Source organism: Pygoscelis adeliae, unplaced genomic scaffold (assembly GCF_000699105.1).
Source record: "Pygoscelis adeliae isolate BGI_AS28 unplaced genomic scaffold, ASM69910v1 Scaffold88, whole genome shotgun sequence".
NCBI classification, from domain to species: Eukaryota; Metazoa; Chordata; class Aves; order Sphenisciformes; family Spheniscidae; genus Pygoscelis; species Pygoscelis adeliae.
This window is the reverse complement of record NW_008825616.1, coordinates 2,336,196-2,345,675: the sequence shown is the minus strand read 5'-3', so window position 1 is coordinate 2,345,675 and position 9,480 is coordinate 2,336,196. Positions and strand designations below refer to the sequence as shown.

At 41.2% G+C, this 9,480-nt stretch overlaps 1 protein-coding gene across 2 annotated transcripts in view; it reads left to right on the top strand.

Annotated features, from left to right (window-relative positions):
- The first annotated feature begins 5,107 nt into the window (after positions 1-5,107).
- Positions 5,108-9,480, top strand: part of NKTR (natural killer cell triggering receptor) — a 42,186-nt gene continuing 37,813 nt past the window's right edge. For both annotated transcript variants that reach the window (XM_009333292.1, XM_009333291.1), the window contains exon 1: positions 5,108-5,186. In XM_009333292.1, the coding sequence (XP_009331567.1) occupies positions 5,129-5,186 (58 nt within the window). In that variant the 5' untranslated portion in view covers positions 5,108-5,128. The remainder of the gene's footprint in view (positions 5,187-9,480) is intronic.

Genomic DNA, 9,480 nt, shown 5'->3' with positions numbered 1-9,480 from the left:
AGGAAGTGTGTTAACGGTTCAGGTATTAACTGGGTTATGGTTCACAGGAAATCCTTGGGGAAAGGGAAGCGTGAATGAAGAGAACCGCAGGGAGCATTTGGATGTGTGAGGTTACAAATATCCCTACAACCTGTCCGAGGATACGTGTGTGCCCACAGCAACGCTCCTTTTCAGCAAACGCAAGCCCTATGATGAAAGTTTTGCTTGAGACATGAATTTCGGCTATGGGGCAGCTGTGTAAGCGTCCTAAGAGTTTGTCAGGGAGCAAAAGAGGAAATTTGGGAATTTTCTGGGAAAATTTACTGGAGCTGGCTCAGCATATGGGTGGCTATAACCTGGGTTTATTTTACTACTGTGCCCCTGTCTCTATGAAGTTATTAATGACATTGTCAGTGTGTTAATAATAGTAAATATAATCTTTCTTTACTTTTACCTAACGTTCACATTCTGTGAAAGAGTGATTTCAGAAGATCTGGCTTCTATGGGCAGGCTTGCTGGACCGCTCAGGCGCTGGACTCCGGGGCAGCCGAAGGGTAACAGATTGTTTCTCGAGCAGCCTTCACGGGCTCTGTGAGTAGCTGTTAATGCACGGTGCCAGATGGGAAAGCTACTGTCGAAGGCAGGCACTCGTGACAGTCCACCTGCCTAAGCCCCCAAATCTCCTGCTGCACTTGGAACATTCTCCTCTCTATGTCTTTTAGTTCCCAGTTTACTCAGTCGTGTCAAAATAGGAACCATTAACTGCTTCCAAGGCTCTGTAAAAGCCCGGAGTTTTAATGTTTTTGGTAACGCGGACAGGAGCTTCTTGCTAGCCATGCACAGATCTTCACCATCTTGGCATTCGACGGGTGGAAAAATGTCAGATATTACTGCCATGGTGTGGATTTTGATCAGCAGCCTAGAGCAGACAGATTTTACTGTTTATTACTTATCCCCAAGCCATTTACCTCCCTTTAACACTCTAAACTCCACACTCAAATGCTGACTTGGGCATTTTTTAATTAAGCACCTTTCACTGTTTAAGTTTGCTTAACAGCTGACTGCCTGTCGGCTTTTCACTTTTAACTTCTTGTTTGCTCAGCAGTGAGGCTTTTCATAATTAAAGCCCTTTTTCAGTTATACTGGTCTGCAATATTTATTCAGAAAAAATACTGAAGAAATGGTTTTGCGTGACTGAATGATTGAAGCACTTCAGGTGCTCGTCTGTTCTTCGGTAACACAAGTTTTTAAATTTAACTGCAGAATTTTCCGGCTCTTTTATCCACCGTCTCTCAGTGTTCAAAACTTCAGCGACCCTCGTGAACAGCTCTGAGTCACTTCTTCTCCTGGTGTCAGCACTTCGCATGCATTCGCACCAGCTGAGAACCTGCGCAGAGCGGCTACAGGGCGAGATCTCGAATAAGCAGCCGTGAATTTGTCTCACAGAAGTCTTTTGAGCACCGCCCCCCCAACCGAAACGCCCCAGATAATGAAAAGCTACGTTGAAAATTCCTTCTCCTCCTTATCTAACTAATGTGCATGCAAATCACAAATTAGGTAGGAAAATATTCAGCACACGAGGCGCAGACCAGAGGTTTTTCAGGCACTAGGCCCTGTGTAGTATTGCAGTTGACGAATAAAATGTAACTGCAACGGCAACGTCTAAAATAGCATGAGAAAGAAGTGACCAACAACCTGTTGCTCATAAAAAAAGCTTGTTTTCGATTTCAGACTCAGGTTCTATGTATGGAATTTGCAAAAAGATAAGGAAAAGCCTCTATAAATATCTAAAAAAAAGCTGGTTAGTTTTGAGCTTTCATGGCCACATGTAGACTAATAACTCTTAGGGCAATCAAAGACATTTTGGAAAATAAACTGTGTCCTAATTTAAGCAGTTTCACCCTGATCTGCACATAGGTTGCATAACTGCTCAGCAGTGGCGTTTGCACCCTCCTACTTTTCAAACTCCTGTAGCCAAAGCACGCTCTACCTCAGAGCAGAGTGCAACTTTTAGCCAAGATTTGTCAACACGAATTCTTGGGCATAAAATGTGCCACTAAGAAATCTCTGAGTTTAGGTAGAATAAAACTGGGTCCGCTGATCTTGGTGAATGCACGAGTCGTCTATAGGATTGGAACATAGCTGGGAAAATTTTAGCCTATAAAAGGGAGCGTTTCACCAATGTACGGCTTATCAAAAACTAGTGTTATACAGAAGCAATTATTCATAACTATACTGCTTTGCCACGCAGACCTTAATCCCCCTCAAACAGCCTACGTCCATAGTCACCGAAATCAATGGGGACTTTGTCACTGGTTTCAGTGGGCACAGGATGTTACCAGAACAGCATCTGCAGCAGCTCCCACATAGGAACACTAGGAAAAATCTTCATTTGTAACTAAATATTTCATGTTTCAAAAGACCGGCCTCAGATGTGCTTTGGAAACTTTTTTTGGGGGGGGGGTATGTCTTTCTTCCACCAAGCTGCGTATTTATCTGTTCTAGTCCTAGAGATGATCGTTAAGAGCTTATCTCCCAGGGGATCAGAACTTCTTTCTAATTTGCTTCTTTATTAAAATAATCAGGGCTTGAAATTAACTTTTTTCTATTGCTCACAATCTTTGCTACTTGCATGAAGAGCAAGCAGCACATTTCCATGTCTTTTTTGAGTCTTTTGCTTATTTCTTTGCTCATCTGCCTTTAGCAAGTTCATGTTCTGAAAACAGAAAAACAAGAGACTGCAGGTAAAAGGGAATTAATAGTTTATTTCAGCGCAGGAGAAAAAAAAATCCAAAACCATAAAAACCCAAACCTATGATATTTATTGTTTGGGAAAATTAAGGAAATCAAGGAGACGTGTTTTAAAATTTTAATTTTGGAAAGGAATTCCTGTGGACCTGCTGTAACTCACTTATTTTCTCAGTAGCTTTGTTTCTCCGTTTACCATTTTAAAGTGAGGCAAATAATGCCCTTCTACTTTATAAGAGCATTTCACAGCTAAATAATTTAGGGCCAGACTGTGCTACAATTTTTTTCACATTGTGTGATAGCTTACGATGCAAATATCCCCAAAGGACCAGCAAACCTATGTGACAACTCCAAAGACAGGATTCCATAAGGACAATCATGTGTTATTAGACGTAATAAAGAATGACAGAATCTGGCTGTTAAAACTTCGTAAGATGCTCAAATACCATAGGGACAGCAGCCATTAAAGCTATAGATAAATTACATCTAAAACAATCCCACTTTGCTGCATTCCTAACTTCTAAAATATCCTTTGATTTCAGTATTGCTACTCTTTATTCTCAGCACACTTTTTTAATCTAAGACCTCTGAATTTCTCCTCAGACAAGGATGTAACCGCAGTTACTGCTGCCAGGTAAAATTACTGCAATGAGTTCTGGTTTGTACAACTCTTGGAAAGCATTCGGAAACGGTTTGCTTCTCGGGCGGTGAGGACTGAGTAAGAGTGTCCTCACTGCTTAGAAAGCGACAAAACTTCCTTCTGGACGTAATAAAAGACATTTTTTTGCCCCAAGTGGTGAGGCTGTGGTTTAGCTGGAGACTATGTAAGGGCTGTAGGGATGGCACAGTGTACGCAGGGTGTATACCGTGCTATAGGTGCTGCCTCCCTCCGCCTTCCCAGGAAACCCATCTCTGTACCGACGAGAAGAAAGTTACTGTCATAGGAGTAATTACATAAATTAAATGGATATGAGGGGCTACAGGAAAAGCTGCTGGACATCTTCGGTGTGAACTAGCTTGGCCTGAAGGATGTAGTAGGCTGAGGATTTATAGATTTAATACTCCTCCCTGAACAGTTTGACACTTCAGTGATTGCTAAAGCTACCATTTCCACACTCTGGGATGGCCCAACATCCCAAACTCAGAAAAAAATAACCTATGGCCTGCTGCAATAGTTAAAATTTCTTTGGTTTAAATTTTCTTGGGCTCCTAAGCCACAGCTGGGTAAGTTTACGCAGGGCTGAGGCTCAGTAAGGGACAGGATTGTCCCAGGCTGGCCCCTGGAGCGGCCTTGTGTTCACGCCGAAGGAGAACCAGCGCCGTCCTACCACAGCCCTGACGAATGCATCGCAGGGAACACTTTCCCATACAAAATCTCCTGATTTTTTTTTTTTTTTTTTTGCTCGCAAAAATATTTTCCCTTTCAAGATACATTCCTACAGTGGCTGTCCTCAGCTGATTTGGTGCTCGGAGCATCAGTGAGGATGTGTCACCATTGCCCTCTTCTGGATTGTCAACCAGGTCTGCTCCAAAGCTTGGCAGATGTCACCGTCTAGTGATGGCAGCATGTGGTGACTCCAAGGGGACTGTTTCGTAGGCGACCACTGGTACCTCGTGCAGGTGCTTTGCACTATTTCATTCAAGACCTTCAAGTTCTTCTGCATTTCTCCTTCCAGCATGGTGACTACACTGCTGTGCAGATATACAGCAGATAGTGGATTCAAATGGATGGAGAAAGCAGACAACCTTTACCGCTAAATATATGGCTAATTCAAGACCTTTGTGAACGTGTACCACTGTTAGCTAAAAGGTTGGTGGTTCAAAACCTCCTGGGAACAGGGGGATTTCAGGTTCACATGAAAGGAGATGTATGGTCAAGCTGAGGAACTCCTTGCCACAGGATGCTGAAGAGGCTAAAAATGTATATGAACTTAAGAGGAGTCTGGAAAAGTTTGTGGAAGAGAAATCCACTGAGGGTTACTAATTACATAGAACTTCTAACCATTTATATAAGTTTTATTTCCAAATGAAATACATATTTATGGAAGAAAACTCTTCCTAGTCCTTCCTAGGCACCCTCTTTGGGGCTATATATAAGACAGGATAACTGAATCAGCCCTTTGCTGACCCAGTATAAGCACACTTCTGTTGTTATGAATATGAAAAAGCACACAGATCTAATCAGGGGTCAGGTCCTCAGCTTCTGCCTCAAGGTTTTATTCAGCTTGAGGCAGGCGGGGACTCAGTAATTGCTTAGCGACACACTTGGGGCCTGGCCCACCATCAAGCTCTTGAGATCTGGTGTTTTTGTAATGCACAAAATTATGCAGGAAGCTTCTCAGGGCGCCTCTTCTTTGTGTCCAGGTGGCGAGGCCGAGGGGCTGCGGGGCTGCCCGGGGCCATGGGGGTGCAGGACCGGCCCCAGTGCTTCTTCGAGATAGAAATCAACCGGGAACCAGGTAAGGCTTGCGTCTCTGACACAAGCGTTCCTCTCAAGTGTTGTGTTTGGGGTTGGGGTTTTTTTTTTACCACATTTTTGCCTTAATAATTGACTCGAGCCATTAGCAACGAGTTTGGCCATTGGTGTGTTATTTCTGAGTTAGTTTTTAGTAACTTTTGGTGTCTACTGGGGTGCTGGATGCTTTTTATTCTCCTTCGAAATTGATCTTTATTTGCATACATTGGTTCGGTAAGGCTGACACACACTATTCTGAAGATAAAAAGAATTGTGTATTAGAAGCGTTCTCTGGTTATGTATCATACATCTACGGTTGTATAAACTATAGAAAATTGGGGCAAGTTGTGAGGAAACTGGAGAGGTGCTCCTAGAAGTATTTTAAATCATACAGTAATTAAAACTGAAAAGGGACCTGAGGAGATCATCTGATCTAAACCTTTCCTCCTCCTGCTCAGATTGAGCCTTCTGAATGTAAATGAAGAATTGAGCAGGTGGCCTGTTTAAAAAAAAAAACAAACAAAAAGACCCCAATCCATCTCCTAACTCACGTTTTCCCTATTGGAAGTGTAATTGCCCGTAAGTGGTAGACTGTGAGTTTTAATCCTGGAATAGCTACTTGATTCCCTCTTCTGTTTTCCCCACTCTGTAAAAATGGTCGTACAGATTTACTTACCTATCTTTCGGAACATGAATTAATCGATGCGTATTAGTTGTCTGACATATACTCAGTGCTTTATATTGCTACTATTTGTTTCTCAGAAAAATGAATAAATGTGATGGCTTCATTGTGCTTTCACTTTCATTTTCTGCTTCAATGTTTCTCTGAAAGCCTTTGAAATAAAGAGTTTATGTCTCTGCATTTTCAAATTTCAGTTGCATTCAAATGTAACCGTAACCCATTTGGCTTGCTTTTTGTTTTCACCAAAACTTGAAAAGAAAGATTCAGTTCTAACTTCAGTGACCTGATAGGGCATATCTATAAATCTGTTGCTATTGTAACTCCTATTTGAGTTATTAACACTGCCTTTTCTGAATACTTTTATTTGAAGAGAAAAATGTTAATGTAAATCGAGCTTTAACATTTTCTGTTGCTTTAAATTCAGATTTACTATGGAATGAGACTACTAAAAATGTTTTAAATTGGGTAGGTTTCCAGGTTAGGAATGGTAGTTTGACGACATTGGTTTATAATTCTTCATCTCACTTGCTTTTAATCTTTGTTAGGGTTTTTTGTTTTGACTCTTCATCTGAAGAATCTCTCCCTGCGCTGTTTCCTTCTGCTCTTTCTTCATGCGCACGCTCCTGCTCCCATTTCGTAATACCTCTTGCTGCCTGCTTTGTCCCCTCCTCAGCCTTGTGCTGTGCATCACGAGTGAAAGTGGATTACCTTGTTTTCCCCTCACATCTACTTGGGTTTGATGACTGATAGCGGTGTCAGAGAGGAATTGCAGCGTTGGTGTTCTTGGTGGTGCAGAGCTTTGGTTACCTGGAGTAAGACACGGGCTTTCGCTCTGTTCGTGGCTGTCTGTATTTATTTTCTCTTTAAAGTAACAGGAATTTCACAGCTGTATATCAAATTCGGAGCCCTGCTGTTTTTATTGCACCTGACTAATGACTAATTTTTGCCGGAAAACATGCCCATTTGTAAAATGTTGATATCGGGACTTGTGTGTAATCTGGTTACACTACTTTATGCTAGTGTCCGTTTATTAATTCACTATGCAACTATGTCTTGGGATTTAAGGTTATATTTAAAAAGCCTATACATTGCTCTTTTAGCTGTAAGATGACCTTCAAAAGTGGAATCAAGTGTGAATGATAAAGCAGTGCTTCCAGATGATATGAAGCACTAACTCTGAGAGATGTACTCTCCTGCTGATACTAGTGAGGTATTAATTTTAACTTTTATACTGCCAGCAGATTTCCAAATTGCCATTTTGCTTATTTGGACTTCAGTACACTAAGTTGATCTGTGTGTTCTCCCTACGTGTAATAAAAATGAAAGAACTGGGGAAAAGAACAATCCCGCATTTTGTTGCTAGCCAAGAAATAAGACATTGCCCTTGCCCTGTCTACACTGAAAAGCTGAACTAAGATCTGTCCACAAAATACAGAGAGTAAGAGGACATGCCTCTCGCAGTACTGCAGGCATCTCTTTGCCTGCAGAATACAAAACTGTGTCATTTTTAACAGTGTAGGTTGCTTGGAGTCCAAAAATGTTCCCCCACGCAGCTGCCAACTTTTAGCTTTCCCCTTACAGACTTTGCTTACCCAATGTTTGTTCAGATACCTGTAGCAATTAAAAATAAGAGAGCAGTGCACAGACTAGATGAGAAGGAGCTGCAAAAGGTGGGGTGTGTGTGTGCATATGTGAGAGGGGAGGGGACTGCAGAGTTTGGATTAGTTTTACTCTTTAACTAGATCCCTTAGAAAATACAGGAGTGACTATTGTAGCTTTGATTGTGCTTTCAGAAACTTTATTACAGCTTTTGTGTCATGTTTTAATTTTAGCTACAGAATCTTGGAATAAAACTTTGATGCCAGCTTATATGTGCCTCTTGCAGTGGGGCAAACTTTGTAGGCTTTGTGTCAGTGTTTTTTAAGTTTAAATTTAGGCTGCTTTTAATAAGTTGCCTGTTAAGCATTTTTGTATGAATGCACGTTGTGGTTCATAATTTTAAAAGAGCAAATGGAGAATAAATCAGGAATAAGATTTATTTTGATACTAGCACAGACAGCACCTCTCCCTTCTTTTGGGTCCCCCCTACCAATGGATTTGGACGCATACAGCATGTACATAGGAGTAAACTGCTTACAGTATTCCAAGAATTTTGGGATGGCAGCAGGTGCCTATTTAAATAATTCTGTCTTTACTCTGTGATGCAAAAATCTATGTGGAGCTTCAGTCTTTCAGGTACCGTCATAATCAGAACAGATGTCTGACTAGGATGTCATATACATAGTCTGCTGCTGTAGCTTTATGCATCATAAAGTGTGCTATATTTACTCATTTTTGTTTTGTTTCATTCTTATTCACAGAAGAATTTTCCTTCTTTTCATCTTTTTTTTTACTTTTTTTTTTTCTCTCCTGTCTTCTGTTACTGTTTGACCCCTTGCTCACTTTTTCATTCCACTTCAGTTTCTTTCCTTCCTGGGCTATGTCCCTTCCCTTATCTGTCAGTCTGTTCTTTCATTACTTCTCTCCTTCTAGTCACTCTTGCCTAAAGTTTAGTGTATTTGGGGATTTCAGCTGCTATGAATTTATGTGAAATAAGCTCCACTGCAAAAGTCATTGTAGCACTGTGCCTGCATTAGTAAAACCAAGGATGTCTTACAGGGTTTTTGTTACCCTGCCTGAAGACAGAAACTGTTCTCAACTGGCTTGCCATTAACTTTTTAGCCCTTTGGAGGCAAAAAGTTGTAGACTGGCAGAAAATAGATCAGCGCTTTGACTCTGTCCATGGACCAATTGGCAATCCAGTTGAGTGCAGTACAACAGGAGCCAAGAGAGCGTGCTACGTGGAGAATCCCTATCGGAGGGCCTAAGGGAGATAGGATCTAGATAGGTTCGGGGGAAACTGGTTTAATAAAAGTTGTAATCTGCTCATTATATGGAATTCTTGTTGTCGGTGCAGAATGAAATACACTGGAGATTTACCTTGAGGTCTAGAACAAATTGGATTAGTAAATGGAAGACCAAACTGATTAGCCTCTTCTGCTAGGAGAAGACAAAGTGTAGTCTCTCACTTGCATATCCCTGAAACTGAAGACAGTAAATTTTTGTTGTGTGCAGTGCTGAAATACATTTGCTTTTGTGGAGACCATGGGAGATTGGAATGGAGGGAGCTTCAGGGAGTATCTGTGGAGGCCTGGGCTTGGTAGAGAGCTGGGGAAAGAAGTTTATGGAGGTTTCCCTTGCAAAGAGTGTAAGGTGGGGTAAGGAAGCATTAACGAAGTGTTAATGTGTCAAGACTATAGATCCCTGCCCAGAGGAACTGGGGCATCCTTGTTTTAATGATGTTTTAAATAAAATCTGTTCTTTTTCCACAGTAAGCTTTTATTTTTCTGAAAACTGTAGCCACGTTTCTACTTTAAAGCAGTCTTTTTAAATTTATATGACTTAGTGTTCACAAATTTAGGGATAAATAAATTTAAAATACGGTCATTTTAGTGAGCTGTTATTTAAACTTGTATCCAAATCTATCTAAGCCTTTAGGCCTCTGGCAGACTTTCTGGTCTCGGTCTGTAAGGGATGCGCATCGCTGTCTTAGTGGTTGTAATCCCTCTTTCTCCTT